General features: G+C 42.5%; 1 protein-coding gene across 1 annotated transcript in view; it reads left to right on the top strand.

Annotated features, from left to right (window-relative positions):
- LOC143280534 (acid-sensing ion channel 2-like) overlaps nt 1-6776 on the top strand; it is a 31063-nt gene extending 24287 nt beyond the window's left edge. The window contains exons 11-15 of the mRNA XM_076585221.1: nt 2042-2117; nt 3364-3421; nt 3962-4047; nt 5462-5537; nt 6579-6776. Coding sequence (XP_076441336.1) covers nt 2042-2117; nt 3364-3421; nt 3962-4047; nt 5462-5537; nt 6579-6728 — 446 coding nt within the window. The 3' untranslated portion in view covers nt 6729-6776. The remainder of the gene's footprint in view (nt 1-2041; nt 2118-3363; nt 3422-3961; nt 4048-5461; nt 5538-6578) is intronic.
- The last annotated feature ends 15800 nt before the right edge of the window (nt 6777-22576 follow it).

The following is a 22576-nucleotide window of genomic DNA, read 5'->3' as shown; positions in this document are numbered from 1 at the left end:
CACAGTGAAGAGCCATTGAATTAAAGAAAGAATATGTGCATGTGTGTATTTACGCGTGCGTGAGCAATGTGTAGATTCCTAGTCAGAGATAAGATGCTGTATAAATCCACATGATTATCGTTGTTGGTGATTATTTCACTTTAATTATCATTGCATGTCTCCTTCTGTTTGAGTTGAGTATTGTCCAAGAAGGCGGAGGATGCGTGATCAATTGCTAGTACTACCACGTTGAACCCTATTCAGAGATTCGGCAAATTATAATAATCATTATATTGTTGTTGTTATTAATGTTATTACTACTGCTGCTACTACTACTACTATTGTCATTGTTGTTGTCATTATTATTGTTGTTGTCGTTGTCGTCGGCGTTGTTGTTGTCTTTAGCAACGGCAGTATTATCAGCATTGGTATTGATATTCTCTATGTTTGTATCCAGAGAGGGTGGAAAGGCGCCTACGTGTTTTACTTGTGTCTGTTTGCTGGGTGAGGTGGCCAATATCAATGTCCGTACATGACTGTGTGTTTGCTGTGTGAGGAGGCCAATATCAATGTCCGTAATATGACTGTGTGTTCGCTGGGTGAGGAGGCCAATATCAATGTCCGTACATGACTGTGTGTTTGTTGGGTGAGGTGGCCAATATCAATGTCCGTACATGACTGTGTGTTTGCTGGGTGAGGTGGCCAATATCAATGTCCGTACATGACTGTGTGTTTGCTGGGTGAGGTGGCCAATATCAATGTCCGTACATGACTGTGTGTTTGCTGGGTGAGGTGGCCAATATCAATGTCCGTAATATGACTGTGTGTTTGCTGGGTGAGGTGGCCAATATCAATGTCCGTACATGACTGTGTGTTTGCTGGGTGAGGTGGCCAATATCAATGTCCGTAATATGACTGTGTGTTTGCTGGGTGAGGTGGCCAATATCAATGTCCGTAATATGACTGTGTGTTCGCTGGGTGAGGTGGCCAATATCAATGTCCGTAATATGACTGTGTGTTCGCTGGGTGAGGTGGCCAATATCAATGTCCGTACATGACTGTGTGTTTGTTGGGTGAGGTGGCCAATATCAATGTCCGTACATGACTGTGTGTTTGTTGGGTGAGGTGGCCAATATCAATGTCCGTACATGACTGTGTGTTTGTTGGGTGAGGAGGCCAATATCAATGTCCGTACATGACTGTGTGTTTGTTGGGTGAGGTGGCCAATATCAATGTCCGTACATGACTGTGTGTTTGCTGGGTGAGATGGCCAATATCAATGTCCGTACATGACTGTGTGTTTGCTGGGTGAGATGGCCAATATCAATGTCCGTAATATGACTGTGTGTTTGCTGGGTGAGATGGCCAATATCAATGTCCGTATATGACTGTGTGTTTGTTGGGTGAGATGGCCAATATCAATGTCCGTATATGACTGTGTGTTTGCTGGGTGAGATGGCCAATATCAATGTCCGTAATATGACTGTGTGTTTGCTGGGTGAGATGGCCAATATCAATGTCCGTACATGACTGTGTGTTTGCTGGGTGAGATGGCCAATATCAATGTCCGTAATATGACTGTGTGTTTGCTGGGTGAGGTGGCCAATATCAATGTCCGTACATGACTGTGTGTTTGCTGGGTGAGGTGGCCAATATCAATGTCCGTACATGACTGTGTGTTTGCTGGGTGAGGTGGCCAATATCAATGTCCGTAATATGACTGTGTGTTTGTTGGGTGAGGTGGCCAATATCAATGTCCGTACATGACTGTGTGTTTGCCTGTGAGTGCCTACTTGTGCGTGTGTGTGTTTGTTAATGACAGAATGCATACCTGGGTCTGCAGGTGTGTGTTTGTGAATGATAGAATGCACACCTGAGTGTGCAGGTGTGCGTTTTTGCTTGCGGTTAACTGATGCTGTGGCTTTTGCATCATGCAGTACTGACTAAAGCCTGTGCCTATTTTTTTGGCATTTAAGGGGCGCTCGTGTGTGTATGTGTGTGTGTGTGTGTGTGTGTGTGTGTGTGTGTGTGTGTGTGTGTGTGTGTGTGTGTGTGTGTGCAGATGTGGAATGCCTGAAAATGGCTTTGTGGAAATTCCAGAACGGAGACTTTGAGTGCGGCTGTTACAATCCTTGCAGGTGAGTCTTTTGTTATAATTATGTATTGTTGTGTGTTTGGGGGGGGGGGGGGGGGATTTTGTTTACTGTCCAGTCACACACATCTTGATTGAAGACATTTTGTTAAAGTATTTATGTATACATTTGAGTATTATCGGTTAGAAGGGGTGGGGGATGTGAATGAATGGAGAGTTGGGGAAAACCGGGCAAATGAGGGTGAAATTGGAAAAAAAAACCCACCTAAATACAATTAAAGGAAAATATTTAAAGGACTTCATAAAAGAGAAGCAGTTGATCTGGCAAGCGAAAGAACTCTCTGTGTATGTGTGTGTGTGTGTGTGTGTGTGTGTGTGTGTGTGTGTGTCTGTCTGTCTGTCTGTCTGTCTGTTAGCGTGGTGAGGGTTTCGTTGTTGGACAGGGGTGGAGTTTTGGGTGTCGGTCTGGGCGGAGGTCCAGCTGAAGTTCCATGCACTGGGGGAGTCTTAGGATACCACTGAAACGGGATGCGGGTGATTGGCGAGGGGGACAGGGGGTGGGGGGCAAAAAGGTTGGAGGGGGAGACGGGTGTGTTGTGACATGAAGAATACAGACAGGTGTGTTGTGACATGAAGAATACAGACAGCTAGGTGTGTTGTGACATGAAGAATACAGACAGCTAGGTGTGTTGTGACATGAAGAATACAGACAGCTAGGTGTGTTGTGACATGAAGAATACAGACAGGTGTGTTGTGACATGAAGAATACAGACAGCTAGGTGTGTTGTGACATGAAGAATACAGACAGGTGTGTTGTGACATGAAGAATACAGACAGCTAGGTGTGTTGTGACATGAAGAATACAGACGGGTGTGTTGTGACATGAAGAATACAGACGGGTGTGTTGTGACATGAAGAATACAGACAGGTGTGTTGTGACATGAAGAATACAGACAGCTAGGTGTGTTGTGACATGAAGAATACAGACGGGTGTGTTGTGACATGAAGAATACAGACAGGTGTGTTGTGACATGAAGAATAGACAGCTAGGTGTGTTGTGACATGAAGAATACAGACGGGTGTGTTGTGACATGAAGAATACAGACGGGTGTGTTGCGACATGAAGAATACAGACGGGTGTGTTGTGACATGAAGAATACAGACAGCTAGGTGTGTTGTGACATGAAGAATAGACAGCTAGGTGTGTTGTGACATGCAGAATACAGACGGGTGTTGGTATTAACGAAACAAACAAACAAAAGAGAAAGAAACTGTCGTTGTGTTGTGAACAGTGAGACCAAATACCTGAGGACAATGACTGCCCGTCCCTGGCCCAACACACAGTACGCAGTGAGTAGGACACAGTGCACTTGTGAACTTCCATCAGTAAGGAGTGATAATACTGGAAATGAAAATACAGAAATTATTTGATTTGGCGATCATTCAATAATTTAATTATGATCGTATTTATGGACTGTGTAACCCTCCGTGTGTGTGTGTGTGTGTGTGTGTGTGTGAACTTTTCATCGTCTTATAAAAACAACAACATATATTGTTCTATATATATGATTATATGATCTATAATGTGTAGAAAAATCATTTAATCATCCTTCTGTCCATTTTATGCTTTCTACTCCATGGCATGCATGATGTCAATAATCTGCTTGTTCTGTAAATTTTATCATCATGTTTGTTTGCATTACCCGCTATATAATGTTTGTTTGGTTATTTAAAAAAAAAAAAAAAAAAAAGGAGTCAAATCAAATGTGTGTATTTTTGTTTTCTTGTGTGTTTTGTTGTTGTTGTTGTTTTTTTGTTTGTTTGGGGGTTTTTTGTTGTTTTTTTTGTTTTGTTTTTGTTTTTGTTTTTACCCACGGCTTTTGTTGACAGGAACATTTACTGGTAAGAACGGCTTGCAGGCGAATGTCTCCGGAGAAATGCGAACGACTGAAGTCAAAACAGTCAAAGGACTTGTCGTAAGTGTTCATTTGGGCAGGCAGACATTTAAGGACGCATTATCTGTCCATCATAGCGATAACACACAGACACAGTGCGTGTGTGTGCGGGTGGGGATGTGGGCAGGGAATAGCGGGGTCCAGATGTTATGTATATCTTCTGTATCGATCTCTTTTGTCTTTTCTTTTTTCCTGTATGTGTTTTGCTTTTTTTTGTTTGTTTGTTTGTTTGTTTGTTTTGTTGTTGTTGTCGTTGTTGCTGTTGTTTTCAACGAAGAAGCCTAGTGTTGAGCACTTGCATGCAACTGAGGCCACCAAAAAGTGATCATATATATATATATATATCCCTATCTCTCTCTCTCTGTCTCTCTCTATCTCTCTGTCTGTCTCTGTCTCTCTGTCTCTCTCTGTGTGTCTGTCTCTGTCTGTCTCGTCTCTCTCTGTGTCTCTCTGTGTCCCAGAAACAATTAAACAACACCATTGCCCAACCACCTTCAAAAAACGTTGCCTGTCCCACCTTATGCCATAATGTGTAATGTAAATCGTTCATTTTATTGATACTGTTTGTCAAATGTGTATGGTTGACAGAACCTTCCTCACCCTCTATCACCCATTCTGATGTGTAATGCGGTGTGTGTTGTGTGTGTTTGTTTCTTTCATTTTTTTTTTTTTTTTACCTATGCATTTTACTAACACCATGCTAGTGCCTGTATGTCATGTGTGTGTGTGTGTGTGTGTGTGTGTGTGTGTGTGTGTGTGTGTGTGTGTGTGTGTGTAACACCATGTATCATTTTTATTAAATATTGTGTAGTGTAGACCCTATTCAGGGCGGGGACTGGATGTAAAAAAGCACACCAGTGATTATCTATTATTCTCGAAATAAAGAATTTGTCTTGTCTTGTCTGTCTCTGTCTCTATCTCTGTCTCTCTCTCTCTCTCTCTCTCTCTCTCTCTCTCTCTCTCTCTCTTGTTGCCTCACAGCGGATACGGAGTAATCACTACAGTACATGCACCCAATTAAACACACGTACACGCGCGCGCGTGCAGCAAACACTACAGTATCATTCATGCAAATACACAGGCTCGCTCGTATTAGCACATGCGCACTCACAACACACACACACACACACACACACACACACACACACACACACACACACACACACACACACACACACACACACACACACACACACACACACACACATGCATTTGACACTCAATACTCGATACATCTGAGTTAAAGCAGGCTTCTCGTATACTGACAACACCACATTTGTGTTGATCGTTGTCATGGTTTAGAAAGATAATACCGTGCTTGTATGCGTGTGTGTGGTTGTGCTTGATTGTGTGTGTGTGTGTGTGTGTGTGTGTGTGTGTGTGTGTGTGTGTGTGTGTGTGTGACATAATAGTGTCCTATCATACTATGTTTCAGACGTGAATTTGTGAAGCTCAACATCTTTTACGAAGATCTGAACTACGAAAATATCACAGAGGAACCAGATTATGAGGTATGAATTGTGTTCACAACTCAGTCACAGAGAATGAAAAAAAAAAGCCCATTCAGATACACTACACTACACTTTTCTTCTTCTTCTTCTCTAACACCGTTGATTAAGAGTGATTGGGTGGCCACATTGAAGAACTGTTCACCAGATTCTTCCAGATATGTTAATTGGTTGTGTGTCTAAGCCTGGGTCTGTGCACCAGCTGACGCTGCACTGAAATGCACTATAGTACACTTCTCTGTCAACACACAAAACACTGCAACAAGCATACCAGGAAGCTGTCCCATTACCGGATGAGACAAAGTGAGTGTCCTGTGTGCAGCACGCATTTAACACTCATCAGTAACTCACGGCAACAAAAGCGTAGTTGTCCTTGTCTGTAGAAAAACCCAGCACAGTAGCCTACCCTTGCAAGCAGAAAAGATAGTAAAAAATGTGGCGCTGAACTGCTGGCGACGCATTCTCCACGGGAAGAACAGCTGGAGGTTCACACAGAGATATAGTTTGTTTAAACAAAACAATAAAACAAAAAAACAAACAAACAACAACAACAACAACAAACAAAAAATCAAAAGAAATGAAATTTGAAAAACAACAACAACAAAAAACCCAACCCACCTTGAAGTGCATTCTACGCTTTATTTTTTTATTTTTATTTATTTATTTATTATTATTATTATTATTATTATTATTATTATTATTATTATTATTTTAGAATCGATATTAAAGAAGAAAAAAAAAGAGTTAGAGGATGCACGCGTGTGTGTGCATGTGTTGAACTGGATATTCCGCAGCAGATTATCAGTGGAACTCATTGTTCATTGTTTAATATCTTGATGATTAATATCGTGTGCGCGCGCGCGCCTGTGTGTGTGTGTAATTTAAAAATTATGTATGTGTGGGCGTGTGTGTGTGTGTGTGTGGGGGGGGGGGAGGGGGTTGTGGCATTATCATCATTCCTTCCCCTCCACTCCACTGTGGATATCATTGCCTCAGTGTGTGCGTGTGTGTGTGTGTGTGTGTGTGTGTGTGTGTGTGAGACAGGAAGCCCAGTTCATCTCTGACCTGGGCGGCACCCTGGGGCTGTGGGTGGGGCTGTCGTTCCTCAGCGTGGTGGAAGTGGTGCAGCTGGCCATGGAGCTGATCCGCTGCCTCTGCTGCTCCCGGGGCCAGCCCCGTGTCGCCTCAAAGTGATGCCGTCCCCACCCCCACACTGGATGTGGCTGTACGGTCCACTTGGCTTTTATATAATAATTTTTTTTTTTATGAAACAATGTGATTACCCGATGTTTTTCTTTACTTCTTTTTTCTTGAGGTGGAGGGGGGTTGGGGTGGGGGTCGGGGGGGGGGGGGTGCCTTTTCTTACCCCATACTTGCTTCATTTTATCATTCATGGTGCCTGTGACAGATATTTTTCTTTGGATTATTTTGTTTGTATCGCCTGTTGATTCGTTTCATATTTCATTTAAACCAGAGATAGTATGACGTGTATGTATCACTCACATGCTTTGACACCCCATCATATTTCATTTCAACCAGAGATAGCATGACGTGTATGTATCACTCACATGCTTTGACACCCCATCATATTTCATTTCAACCAGAGATAGCATGACGTGTATGTATCACTCACATGCTTTGACACCCCATCATATTTCATTTCAACCAGAGATAGCATGACGTGTATGTATCACTCACATGCTTTGACACCTCATCATATTTCATTTAAAACAGAGATAGTATGACGTGTATGTATCACTCACATGCTTTGACACCCCATCATATTTCATTTCAACCAGAGATAGTATGACGTGTATGTATCACTCACATGCTTTGACACCCCATCATATTTCATTTCAACCAGAGATAGCATGACGTGTATGTATCACTCACATGCTTTGATACCTCATCATATTTCATTTAAACCAGAGATAGTATGACGTGTATGTATCACTCACATGCTTTGACACCCCATCATATTTCATTTAAACCAGAGATAGTATGACGTGTATGTATCACTCACATGCTTTGACACCCCATCATATTTCACTTCAACCAGAGATAGCATGACGTGTATGTATCACTCACATGCTTTGACACCCCATCATATTTCATTTCAACTAGAGATAGCATGACGTGTATGTATCACTCACATGCTTTGACACCCCATCATATTTCATTTCAACCAGAGATAGCATGACGTGTATGTATCACTCACATGCTTTGACACCCCATCATATTTCATTTCAACCAGAGATAGCATGACGTGTATGTATCACTCACATGCTTTGACACCTCATCATATTTCATTTAAACCAGAGATAGTATGACGTGTATGTATCACTCACATGCTTTGACACCCCATCATATTTCATTTCAACCAGAGATAGTATGACGTGTATGTATCACTCACATGCTTTGACACCCCATCATATTTCATTTCAACCAGAGATAGCATGACGTGTATGTATCACTCACATGCTTTGACACCCCATCATATTTCACTTCAACCAGAGATAGTATGACGTGTATGTATCACTCACATGCTTTGACACCCCATCATATTTCACTTCAACCAGAGATAGTATGACGTGTATGTATCACTCACATGCTTTGATACCTCATCATATTTCATTTAAACCAGAGATAGTATGACGTGTATGTATCACTCACATGCTTTGACACCCCATCATATTTCATTTAAACCAGAGATAGTATGACGTGTATGTATCACTCACATGCTTTGACACCCCATCATATTTCACTTCAACCAGAGATAGTATGACGTGTATGTATCACTCACATGCTTTGACACCCCATCATATTTCACTTCAACCAGAGATAGTATGACGTGTATGTATCACTCACATGCTTTGATACCTCATCATATTTCATTTAAACCAGAGATAGTATGACGTGTATGTATCACTCACATGCTTTGACACCCCATCATATTTCATTTCAACCAGAGATAGTATGACGTGTATGTATCACTCACATGCTTTGACACCCCATCATATTTCATTTCAACCAGAGATAGCATGACGTGTATGTATCACTCACATGCTTTGACACCTCATCATATTTCATTTAAACCAGAGATAGTATGACATGTATGTATCACTCACATGCTTTGACATATTTCATTTCAACCAGAGATAGTATGACGTGTATGTATCACTCACATGCTTTGACACCCCATCATATTTCATTTCAACCAGAGAGTATGACATGTATGTATCACTCACATGCTTTGACACCTCATCATATTTCATTTAAACCAGAGATAGTATGACGTGTATGTATCACTCACATGCTTTGATACCTCATCATATTTCATTTAAACCAGAGATAGTATGACGTGTATGTATCACTCACATGCTTTGATACCTCATCATATTTCATTTAAACCAGAGATAGTATGACGTGTATGTATCACTCACATGCTTTGATACCTCATCATATTTCATTTAAACCAGAGATAGTATGACGTGTATGTATCACTCACATGCTTTGATACCTCATTGAAGCTGAAACTGTTAATAAGTTCCTTTCTGAATTTTTGATGTCAATGTGTTTTGCTTGGGTTCAGACCAGAAGGGCGTTAATGTTTGCTTGTTTTATGGTGGGTCCAGACCAGAAGGGCATAATGTTTGCTTGTTTCACGGCTGGTCTGTGAGAAAATTGCCCTATTGTGTCATTTCTGAAATTGTGCGATGTGGTAGATCACAGTCTTACCTATTTGGAGTAAGTTATGGCGTGCTGTAAGAGGTGCTGTGACAAGATTCAGTTGGGTGTTGGACTTCTGACCATTGGTCAAGATTCAAGGCCCCATTTAGGTATGGTGGTGTGTCCTTGGAGAAATGCACCGACCGATTTACCTCACTCCGCACAGGTGTCAGTGGACACCTGACTTCAGCCGGGGAAGGTTAGAGCAGCTGAAGGAGAAGACAATGCACTGCCTTCCAGTGCCGAGGCCTGCATAGTGCTGGGTGTGGAATCACTGGCCCGATGGCCATAAATGGCTGCAGGACTTTGAACCTGTTTGTTATTGTTCTGCTCAGGTACAGTATATATGCAATACCGATTCCCAGTGAGACAACAGAATTGCTGGTGTCGAATAAATACTTGTGTTTTAGTTGTCCTTGGGAAAGGTAGTAACCTTTGCGCAGTAGTAGGTAGGTTGTAACTTAGGCCTTTTAGGAACTTTTTCTTTTCCTGTGTTTGATGGATTAGTCAGCAGACAGGTGATTTAACTTGCTGATTGCATCTCATTGCTAGACGGCAGTGGCAGTCAGAGAATATGACATGTGTATGAGAGAGAGAGAGAGAGAGAGAGCATGGGGGCAGGGAGAGACAGACAAAAAAGAACAACTTCACAGAAATTGACAGTGAGACTGCTAGTCCAAAATTAATTCTGCCTATTTGACACCAAAATTACATTTTAAATTTTCCCGAGGTTCAAAAGCACGGGTTTCACAAATAAAAATGTTCAATAATTTTTTCACTATCATTTAAAAAAAAATCCATTGGATAATTTGTATGCATACCTGTTTTTGTATTCAGTTCATGGAAAATAACTGTATACAAACATATCCATAATTATACATGTGGACATGTCTGTGCTGTACAGGAGTGATCAACAAGGTAATGGTTGAATGTGTAGGACTCCAACCCTTTCTTCCCTCTCCTCATGTAGAAAAGGGCACTTTATCAGTTCAGATCTGGAAAAGGGCACTTTTATCAGTTCAGAGCTGGAAAAGGACACTTTATCAGTTCAGACCTGGAAAAGGACACTTTATCAGTTCAGATCTGGAAAGGACACTTTATCAGTTCAGATCTGGAAAGTTCAGATCTGGAAAGGGCACTTTATCAGTTCAGACCTGGGAAAGGGCACTTTATCAGTTCAGACCTGGAAAAGGGTACTTTATCAGTTCAGATCTGGGAAAAGGTACTTTATCAGTTCAGACCTGGAAAATATACTTTATCAGTTCAGATCTGGAAAGGGCACTTTATCAGTTCAGATCTGGAAAGGGCGCTTTATCAGTTCAGACCTGGAAAAGGAAATTTTCTATCTAAAATTACGTTTAAATAACATACTTACCGTGACCCAACTAGTGCAGACTCCGGCAGGGGTCTGACATTCCTGTCCTGTGCAAACTATCCGCCCATGCGGAGCAGACGAAACTACGGCCGATAACCTCCCGGAAGTAGGTAACCTCCCCTTTGTCCCGCTGGTTATCGCCCTCTTTTGACGGCAATATGCCATCACCAGCGCAGCAAGCAGGAAGAACAGGAAGCGGGGAGGACGGGAGGGTCTTAAATTTGGGTCACGGTAAGTATGTTATTTAAACGTAATTTTAGATAGAAAATTTCCTTTTAATTACACATACTTAACCGTGACCCAACTAGTGCAGAATAGCACGACAAGGTGGAGGGCTCGCCTGTTCTACTGTCTGTGAGCTGTGATGGTCTGTTGTGCAGCTACCACAGAAGCGATGGCTCTTGCGCCATCAACCCGCAGGCGTGCGACATCTCTCTGGTAGAAGTCGATGAGCCATTATCCCTTAGGCGATAGGTGTCCCTCAAGTAGAATTTGACGAAAGTAGAGTGTACTGTGTCGCCTAAGGACATTAGTGCGGGTAAAGAAGACAGAGGTCCACAGCTGTATTGTGGGGGAGGACTGTGGACCACAGCTGAGCAGATGAGCGCGGATGAGCGTCAATGCAAGGAGGTGCGCATGTGATTTGATCTGATGATTCCACAACGGATGTGGGCCGATAGTGGAAGTGGTTTTTGTGTTTGAAGGGAACTGTGGCACGAGAGAGGTAGGTCACCGTGTTGGGCCTGCCTCAGGCATGACAGCCAGATCTGTGGAGCTCCTCCATGCGAGCTGACAGGCGATGGGCACTCCCCCGCCCCTGGCCCCCCCCTTTTTTGACGTTGTCAAAAAATGACAGCACTGGTATGTTGCCTATGCATAGGATGGCAGACATTTGGCAACAAAAGACTTGATGTCCCTGGTGTCTCTGGGACAGGGTTGTGTAATTGCCCAGGTAGGTACCATCACGAAGGGGCATACGGAAGGCTTGGTGGCTTCTCTGCCTGAGTGTGGCCTGTTGGAGTAACCTGCAGAAAGTTGTCGGCAGTCAATGGCTGGGTTGGATCAGGCTGTGGAAGTGCATTTCATGTGCCCACAGGTCACTGAGTCTCATTCAGTGATGGAATTCCCAAATGGAAGAGGGTTTCCATGGGGAAAATTTTTGCTGAAGGTTTTTTAGTGAGAAAGGGGACCGGATCCATGACAGGCCTCTGGCTGTGTGTGGTGCGCACTGAGTCTGGGATGGAGCGGGGCGGGGCAGGGAGGTAAGTGGCTCAAGATGTGTTGTACTGGCTATTGACATCAAGGCACTGATCTGACATACGTTTTTAGTATGGCCAACTGCAAGGTGAGAGCTGTATTATCAGTGGTTTCTTAATTGCAAAGGGAAATCATTTGCAGCTTAGTCTTTCATGAATGACTATGTCTCTCAGACTAGAAGTCAAATTGCACTGGGACTTAGTGCTGTAGCCTTAGGCCTAAGTAGCCTTTGGGAACCTTCCCAATTATGAGTCCTAAGGCCCTCTTGATTGAGGGACTGGGGATGCAACTTGGGCAAAACACTCTCTACTATAAATTGTATAATCGAATTCCAGCCCGAATAGACTGGACAGCAGATGCCTCCTCTGCTGTTCTGATGGAGACTGTCGTACTCGACTGATTATCATATACTGTTCCTAGGAGGACACCAATCAGCATGGGTAAACCAGGAAACAGCTGCTGTGTGCTTCAGGGACGAAGGTGTTCACCATGCAGATTATGTTGCAATGTAAGGAAGCCGGAAAGAGTTGACGGGGTCTTGTGGTGCAACCGTGTGTCAGGAAGACATGGTGCTTGCTTCCGAAGTGACAACAAAGTCATCCTCTGACAGTCCCTTGACCGAAGGCTGGGGCTCCATGATGGGATAGCCTGCCTAGGCTAGCAACCTCTGGAAGTGTCTCATTGGAAAGACAGTGCTTGAGGAGGAATGGCCATCTGTAACCACAGCAGTGGTTGTGTGTAGAGGCCGAAAGGATCGGGCAGGGAAGACTAAGCGCAGAAAGTGCTTTCGAACGCCAATTGTTTGAGACGTTGATGCTGGATTTGTGTTCAAGCAAGGTGATGGGGTGAACTGATGTGCTTGAATGCGGCATCTGCCGTGCTGGTACGAGTGGGCAGAAAGGTACACCCCTGTGGCTAATGGACGGTTCGTTGTGCTTTGTGGGACACATCCGTCCTCGTCAATATGCCTTTCTCCCAAATGTAGAGGAAAACAATTATGACCCAGGCCTTCTGCTACTAGAGAGGAGTAGAAGAGATGGGCTGAGGGTGATTGTCTCCTGCCCAGTGGGCAGTTTTTGGGTCCGCTAAAATTTGTAAGGCAAGATAGACACCTCTTCATGGGAAGGCTGGCTAGGATGTAGGGCCTGTGTGGAGCTTTTGTCACAATCACAGTGGTGCAAACCAAGGGTTGTTGTAGGCAAGGGGAGAAAGAAGGGATGCCTTACAAACTTGGAAGGAATGAAAGGTATGTGTGTCCAGAGTGGCACCTCTAAGTTGGACTGCCTCACCCTTCCTTGTGCATCTCCAGCCTTATGGGTGATTGTTGCAGGCAAATGAGTTGGGTTGCCTTGTCCGTCCTTGCACCAAGAGAGGCATTCTTAGCCCTGTGGGTGTGAAGGGGGTATGTGTGGATCCCTAAGGACCAGCCACTATTGAAATGTGAAGGAGCATACATTCAGGCGTGAATGAGGCTATTATTATTTTATGTTATTTTTGTGAGTGCAGTCGTCCTCCAAAAGCAAGGTAGGGATGAATGTATGAAAATGAATACATATATGTGCCAAGGGAATAAAAACTTCCATCAGCTCAAGTGATGTCAGAAGTATGCCAATGACAAGAGATCGAGACACAAGAAATAAGCGGCTGTATAAGCATACGTGTAGCGTGCACCGATATACCCAAGTAAGTGGGTAAGTGTGCATAATCATCAATGGAAAGGAATCTGTCCATGCACCTACATATGAGATGTACATACGCATATGAATAAAGTGCCAGTACGTAGAGGCAGAGAGTTCTGGGCATTGTGAACAGAAGGCCGCAAATGCAAGTGTGCCTATATTGCTATGTAGGGAATCTCAATGAACAGATGTCAATGAATTGAGATAGAAATATAATTGTACATGTTAATATGAAAGTCGTCTGAACCTATCCCATAAGCACATACACATGTGTATACCGATGGATAAGTACGCATCTATACGTGAAAGCAGAAATGCGTATGAATGTAGCAATATATCTCATATATATGTATATATGTGTGTGTGTATATATATATATGTATATATATAAATATATACAGAATTTTTTTTTTTTTTTTTTTTTTTTTTTTTTTTTTTTTTTTAAATATGTATAGATTTTTCTATATATATTTCGTGATTGTTGCTTGTGATAATAAATCAAATGGATAGAAGGGGAAATATTGTGATGCATTTCCTGTAGCCAATAGCCTGAGAAACAGCAAGAAAAGTGCAGTTGCTATGCAAAGATGTGTAAAGTCCCTGACTGGGCATGAGGACCCAATGAGAAACCGAAAGAAAACATCGTTGGTGGACAGCACGGGGGGCAGGAGTGATGTGCTGTGTCGGCGAAACTAACCACAGCTTCGAGCGCCTAGGTTACAAATGTGGAGTTGCCTCCCTTGGCGCCGAAAATCATCGAAAAGTAATGTGTCTTTAGAGCACATATCCCCCTTGTGCGACGTGTCCTCGCTGAACAGGGAGGAGTGTCATGTTGTGTGTGAGAGTCCGTGGTTCGATGCCACCGTAACCGACACAGGTGAAAACGAGCGCAAGGGGAATAATTATAATGCCCCTTAGTGCCGTGGGCCTCCCAACCCGAATCGGTCGCCATCGGACGCGAGACGGTCAGGGCATGTGGCATGACGGCGCCGTAATCCAGTGTTATGGGCGTCGTGGGCGAGGGGGTGACAAGTCCGTCGGCTTGCCGTGGGATGTGCATCCCCCTGTTGCTGAACGGCGGTCCAATCTCGCGAACAGCTCCTGCGAGAGGACCGGCGTTCAGTTGTCAGTTGTGTGTTGACGGATAAAGTGATAGACAAGATCGGCCCGAGCACTGCCGAGAGGCAGGATCGAGTTATTAATACATGTAAGAATTATCTTGATATTCATTGTGAAAACTTTAAATACAAAACTCATTTACATATTTTCTGATTTTTCAAGCACTGCGCACTCAATGTTGAAAAATGCAACAGACATACGTGGGGACTCTCTTTTTCTTCCCCACTTCAAGCGGGTAAAAGGCCTTGTCAGGCTTGCACGCCTTGATATTGATATATGATATGATATAAGAGGTACTCCAACGTGGAAGTGCCAATATTAGTCTGGGAAACAGCAGAGTTAGGCAATGGGGCAGAAGAATCCAACACTGCCTAAGTTCCAATGGGGCGTGCACGTACCTGCTCTGTGGGCGCAAGGCGCGGCACCGGAAGGCAGAGTGGTGCATAATTGCTGCAGCAAGTTTAGCGATGAGTTGCTGATTGTTTGGTTGAGTAGCTTGCTGAGACACCATTAGTGGATGGGAAACAGCAGCACTCGGCGGTGTGGCAGATGGGGTCATCACCGCATAGCTTGGTAGGACCGTGCACACACTCGCACTGAAGGCGAGGAGCAGTGCCGGTGCAAGGGAAATAACTGCGGCGGTCACCGGCAAGGGTGCCGAAGCAGGGGTTGCCTCCCTTGGATCGGGTGATCCGGACAAGGGGGGGGGGTGCACGCGTATGGGCAAGCGTGTCCCCTAGTGGTCCACCTTCCTCCCTACACCAGGGGAGGGCATCCCTACACGCCTCGGTCGCTATTGGATCCGAGACGGTCGAGGCAAGCCGCGTGGGGGGTCGCGTGATCCGATGTCACGGCCGCCACCACGGACGCATCGCACATAGGGCCCAGTCTAACGTGCGGATCCAAGGCAAGCTGCCTTCTTTTTTTTTTTTTTTTTTTTTTTTCCAAGGGATTGTGGCCATTCCATTGGTGCAACTGTGGGTATGGTAAAGAGATAGAGGAGATCGACTCGTACACTGCCGACTGGCAGGGCCGAGAAAACGCGGATCGCGTCGAGTGAGTTCGCGGATCGATAAAAATGACATGAAAGGTAACACTGACCTGAGTGTGTGACCACAAACCTCTAGAAGTCATCAGAGGAGGTGGCGGAGGTCTGGAGTCGACCGGAGGGAGCGGAGGAAGTGGAGAAGGCGGCGGGTTGGCGTTGTTTAGAGGGCCAGGAGTAGAGGGCCCAGAGTGTCAGCGAATCGATTGCGATCGCGCTTTAATTTTAGCACGATTCCCCAATCGAGCTACATAATTATGTGACCTGGTTGGAGACATAATTTGACCACAAACAAGAACGCCAGAGAATCGACAGACAGACAGAAAATACGAAAAAACTTAGCCGTATGAAGAGCACAGGTACAGGAGTCATGATGGCTGCCGGAAAAAGAGGGCGATAACCAGCGGGACAAAGGGGAGGTTACCTACTTCCGGGAGGTTATCGGCCGTAGTTTCGTCTGCTCCGCATGGGCGGATAGTTTGCACAGGACAGGAATGTCAGACCCCTGCCGGAGTCTGCACTAGTTGGGTCACGGTTAAGTATGTGTAATTAAAAGGACACTTTATCAGTTCAGATCTGGAAAGGGCGCTTTATCAGTTTAGATCTAGAAAGTGCACTTTATCAGTTCAGACCTGGAAAAGGACACTTTATCAGTTCAGACCTGGAAAAGGGCACTTTATCAGTTCAGATCTGGAAAAGGGCACTTTATCAGTTCAGATCTGGAAAAGGGCACTTTATCAGTTCAGATCTAGAAAAGGACACTTTATCACTTCAGATATGGAAAAGGGCGTTTTATCAGTTTAGATATGGAAAAGGGCACTTTATCAGTTCAGATATGGAAAAGGGCACTTTATCAGTTCAGATCTGGAAAAGGGCACTTTATCAGTTCAGATCTGGAAAAGGGCACTTTATTAGTTTAGATCTGCTGTTTGTGTGATGTACTTTTACAGAACTGTGTCATGTACATTTTGTGGTGTGAATTGTGTTGGCCAGAGACAAAGGACACAAACTGTTGGTGATACACTTTTATTACAATGAATATACCATTTCAAATGAAGTCAAACCATGTTGGCTGAGTTTAAGACAGGGCCATTCTAAAAAGTGACAAAAAACACAGAGCTACAAACACACACACATTCAAGTATAAATGTCAACAAAACAAGTAATGCCAACCAAAACTTAAGTCTTTAGTTAGCAATACCTAGGTATAGGAACAGAAAGCAAAATGTGATTCACTTCATACAAATTAAAGACTAACTGATCTGTTATCAGTGGATTTGTTTTTGAGAAGTGATGTCTTGTATACACAACTGTGGACATTCACATATTTCAGAATGATGACAGCTATTTGGTTGACCCTGAGACTGTTTGTTCCTTGGCTTGCCTCACTCACTGACATCTCACATCCATTCCAAAACAGATACATAGTCTGGTAAAGACTTCTTTTTTTTTCTTTTTTAAGGATAACCGATAAGTGGAAGTGCCAAAATCGAATTGAAAGTTCTACCTTATACTGTAATGACTGAGCAACCCTGCAAATATACACAACAAAGAAAAGGAGCAAGCTTCAAAAGCATGTTTGAGGTAGACAGTATAGTATCAAGCAACAAATTCTTCACTACCGGCACTGGTACATAGTAATATTTAGTAATCAGAAAAAAAATATTCCTCACTATCTCTGAATAACTTGTAGTTGTAGTACTTGTACACACTTATCTGTGTTTTAGCTGGTAAAACAATAGCACTCATGCAAACATATATGAGCGTACATTAGTATGACGGAGATTTCATGCTTGTTTGTTGTTTTTTATAACCAAGAAGTGCTTTGGATGTTTCATTCCAAGTACCCATTGTCTTCAAATAAGAACATCAAAAAAAAGAAAATATAAGAAAAAAAACTATCTTAAAAACTATGAAGAAAAGGAGAAAAACTGTGACACTGATAATGCAAAAGGTATGAAATGAATGGATACTACAAAGTGTTATTCATGAACAAAACTTCAACGATGAAGCATCCACATACATCATAATTCATATTATGATTAATCAAGATCCACAGACACCGGGTTCAGTTCTGGCAGTGTATACACATGTATCTGTAAACACTTGTTTAGTCAATATGCATCCACAAGCACAACACAATAAGTATATCTATCTATTTATACACTGGGTGAATCTATAAATATCAAACTACAGTCAAATAAAAGGAAAGGATTAGAGAATGTGATATACACACACAGTTTTTTTCTACATTGATACTGAGTATCTTATCCTTATTGTACTTATTTTGTTAATGTTTCCTCTTGAGCGTCCTGAATAATATATAAAACATGCAATGTTAAGAAAATAAAAACAGAAAAAAAGACCCTTGTGTTTTCTCTTGAGTGTTCTGTAAAATCATGAAGAGAATAAAAAGAGAGAAAAACAAAAACAACCCTAGTTCTACAAAATTCAGTGACTGCTTACATTGATTTAATACTGCTTCTTCAAAACCAAAACACATCTCTGTACTTCTCAAACTGCCTGTAATACATAACTGAAATCAGTGGTGAAAGAAAATATGGACTGATTACAAAACCTAATTAAATGCTCCCCTACCCTACACCCCCAACGCCATGTCCTTGAGAAAAACACACACTGGACATCATAGTTCTCAATCAGGTCAGTGCTGACTTCTGTTTAACTCACTCGCTGCCATTGTCCGCATATGCGGATGTCGTCGGACAAAGTGTTGGATGCCGATGTCCACATATGCGGATTTGGATTTTGAAAAGTCGCGCTGTTGGAGTGACGTGTCAGATACGAAAATCAAAAGCAGAACTGATTCTTAAGTTATCTCTGGCCAACTTTTCATTCACACACACTGTGTGTGTGTAGTGACACGCTCGTTAGCAGACGACAACGAAGCATACCCTCGGTCAGCTCTGCAAGTTGTTTGACAAGATGGCGTCGCATCGAAGTTTTCGACACGGTAGGAGAGGTCAAATGCAACACAGCATTGAAGCTACTTTGGAAATGATCCAAACTGAAGGCTCCGATGTTGAAGGAGATAATGCGGATTTGTCGGACAGTAATTTTGAACCATATCCCGATGAACTAGAAATAGATTCGGCCACTGAAGAGTGTGTTTACAGTGGAGAGGAAAGCGAGTCCTGAACATGTGCCAGTGGACCGACACTGACAATGAAATCACTGAGGAAACGGACAACTTTGCTGGTGTTTTTACCAGTGACTGGACTGAAAATGGTAAGTGTGTATTATATATATATATGTGCGCGCGCGGGTGTTTGAAAGAAAAAAATGTCACATGCTCAGGTGTGTGTGTGTGTGTGTGATTGCATGCATATGTTTACTTATTTTTCGTTTTACAATAACATGGAGTTTATTTGTAGAACAAGGTGCTATAGAAATGACAGTAATAATAGTACTAATACTGATGATACTGTCATTATTGTTTGTAATATTGTAAAAAAAAAAAATCTAAGGTGGTTTTCTTTGACTACATGTAAAAAAAACTTACATTATGCTTCCATTCACATAAATATTTAGAATAAACAAGGGAATAAGCAAACAAATAATTTAAACAACAATAAGAAGAGTCAGACCTGCATGATCATTTGTGTGTGTGTATGGTTGCAGGGCATGTTACTGTGCTGAAGTGGCAGGACAAAACACCAGTTCATGTGCTGACAACAGTCATGCTGCCAACTACCATGGTCAGTGTGACAACACAACACTGTCCTGAAAGACAGAAGCCAGCTGCAGTACAAGACTACATCACCAACATGGCTGGAGTGGATATGAGTGACCAGCTACTGCAAGTGCAAGGTCTGTGAAGACCTGTTCAAGCGCCACAACACACCAAGACACCAAACTGCCAACTGGTGTCCAAAATGTGGAGTTCCACTGTGTGTGAAACTATGCCCAGGACTCAACATCACCTGCCATGAGCTTTTTCACTCCAGTCAAGACTACTGTCAGTGATAATACATCAGGTTATGGTGTACAGTGAACTCCTTTTTTTATGTAGAGACAATATTTTTGTGTGTGCGTGATTTTCAACTTTCTCCACCACCTGTTCTTACTTCATTGCATGTACTAGGTCTTCAGTTCCTCAAATAGTGTTAGGATGTGATGTGGAACATTTGTAAGCTGTTCAAGGACACTTGGTATACCTTTCTGATGGGTGCTATAATGCTACAAAATACACAAAAAATGGATACCATGATCAACAACAAGACGGTGAGTAAATAATTTAATTTTTTTGCACAAATATGTAACAACATTCACTGAATACACATACTAAATTTCAATTGTCTGGGTGTTTATTTGTTTTTTTGAGAATTTTTTTCCCATCCTATACAAACCCTGGGTTTTCTGGAATTTGCAAGGGGAAAAACTCTTGGCATGGAGTGAGTTAAGAGGAGGAGTGGTCATTGACACCAACAGCAGAGATCTTAACCTCCAGCAGGTCCACTCTATCGTCTGTTTCATTAGTACAGGAGTGGTCATCGATGGCAGCAGCAGAGATCTTAACCTCCATCAGGCCCGCACCATCGATTGTTTCATCAGCAGAGGAGTGGTCATCGATGGCAGCTTCCATATTGTACTCTACAATGGTGCAGTCCTCAAACACCATATCTCTGAAGCACGACATGCTCATCAGCATGAAGAAGGCCTGGAGAACACAACAAATGTCATTAAGGCTAAAAGCTTAGAAATGGTAATTAAGTTGAAAAAAAGTAAAATCCTAAAATCATATGGCTAAAGACACAGATGTTCTACAAAGGTTTAAAAAAAGAAAAAAAAAAAAAAGAAAAAAAAAAAGAAAAAAAAAAAAGAAATACTGAGAAAGGGCTTACCTCCGTTTTCAGATATATTTTCTGATTTACTCTGTGTGTGTGTGTGTGTGTGTGTGAAGTCCTACCTGTGTGTGCTTGTCCATATATATACACATGTAACCGGAACATGTTTTGTGAAAGCAGTGTATTTGATCAAACTTTGATTTTGACAGTATAAGCCTAAAACAGAAAGAGAGGAAAATACATGTTAACAGAGAAATATGAAAAAATATTTTCTTGAGTGGGTGCAAAAAGATAACAGACGATTGTCAAAAGACAAACCTCATCCTCAGATTCACATTTCACTAATTTGGAATTAGGATCTACTTTGTCTATTGTATATATCAAGCTGGTAACAAGGCTACCTTGTTTTTTTTGTTTTTTTTAAAAAGAAGTGTTCTTGTGGCAGTCATACTCCGTTTTTGAGGTGGTATGTGATGGGTACGTTCTTTTTTCCATAACCCACCAAACACCAACATGGATTATGGGTCTTAAAACCCTCACCACCCCCTCCATCCTCAATAGGTGTCTTAAAACCCTCACCACCCCCTCCATCCTCAATAGGTGTCTTAAAACCCTCACCACCACCCTCCATCTTCAACAGGTGTCTTAAACCCCTCACCACCACCCATCCTCAACAGGTGTCTTAAACCCCTCACCACCCCCTCCATCCTCAACAGGTGTCTTAAAACCCTCACCACCCCCTCCATCCTCAATAGGTGTCTTAAAACCCTCACCACCCCCTCCATCCTCAATAGGTGTCTTAAAACCCTCACCACCACCCCCCATCTTCAACAGGTGTCTTAAACCCCTCACCACCCCTTCCATCCTCAACAGGTGTCTTCCCTGACTTGTCTGAGGTGCCCTCCCCAATGGTCCCCCACCACACCCCTTTTCTGCAACGTTTTTCTGACACTGGCTGTCATATTAAAAGATGGTTGAAACATGGGGAGGGAGGCACAGCAATCGGGACAGGTCATTCCCATCAACTGTGTGAGCCCCACAGGGGAAGGACAGTGAAAGTGAGTTGGAAACGATACAATACATCCAGTCATATGACAACAACTGGTGCCAACAAAGTAAAGGATACCAACTGTGAGACGAAAGCGTCCCAGAAAGCTGCACCAAACAAACATCAAGAAAAGAACATTTCACATGCATAAAAGGTTGGCAAAAATAGATAAGACAATGGACTTATCTCAGGAAATGGTGACCATTGCAAATAAGTAATCAACTCCAGCTCGAAATGGCACTTAATTGGCTGGCAGATGGCAGACCCATAGTGAGACATCTTATCACCGAGTTGCTGTGAAATTTTGGCCAAGAGGAGCAAGCAGATTTTAAGACATTATTTTACTTTGAAAGTTACATTCAGTTGGAACATTTCACTCCTGTGCTTTGACAGAAACCATGGGTCTTTTGTTTTTACTTGGTGTTTTGTCCATGTAAAGGGAACCAAATTAAAACTTCTACAAATCTAGGTAATTTTTCAAGAAGTTAAAGATAATGAAAAGACAGTAATTCTTTTCTTTCTTTTTTTTTTTCTTTTTTTTTTTACAATTGTGTTTTAAAAATTTTATTTGAAAACCTGTCTGAAACTTGTATTGGGTGGATAAGACTGCATTCTTTTTAGTTAGGCTATTTTACAATGTATAAAAGAACAAAGCTGCATCTAGTCTCTAAATTATTAAATAAATATCAAACAATGAGAGGGAGGAAATAACAACAAATTAATATATATATACATATATATTTTATTTTTATTTTTTTTTTTTTTTTAAAATTCATATATTTCTAAGATACCAACCAAATTAGTTTCCACTTGCAGTTTCATTCTTTGTACAGCCTACAATAACACACCACAAGCACACAAAACTGATGCCTGTGAATTGCAACATGATGAGCAAATGTCTGTATAACAGTCACGAATACACACACACGCCTCACCCGCACGAGGAAGACGATGGTGATGATAGCAAGCATGGGAACTGCCAGCG

This window comes from Babylonia areolata, chromosome 3 (genome assembly GCF_041734735.1).
Source record: "Babylonia areolata isolate BAREFJ2019XMU chromosome 3, ASM4173473v1, whole genome shotgun sequence".
NCBI classification, from domain to species: Eukaryota; Metazoa; Mollusca; class Gastropoda; order Neogastropoda; family Buccinidae; genus Babylonia; species Babylonia areolata.
Note: the sequence above shows the minus strand (reverse complement) of the source record. Positions and strands in the feature narration are given on the sequence as shown.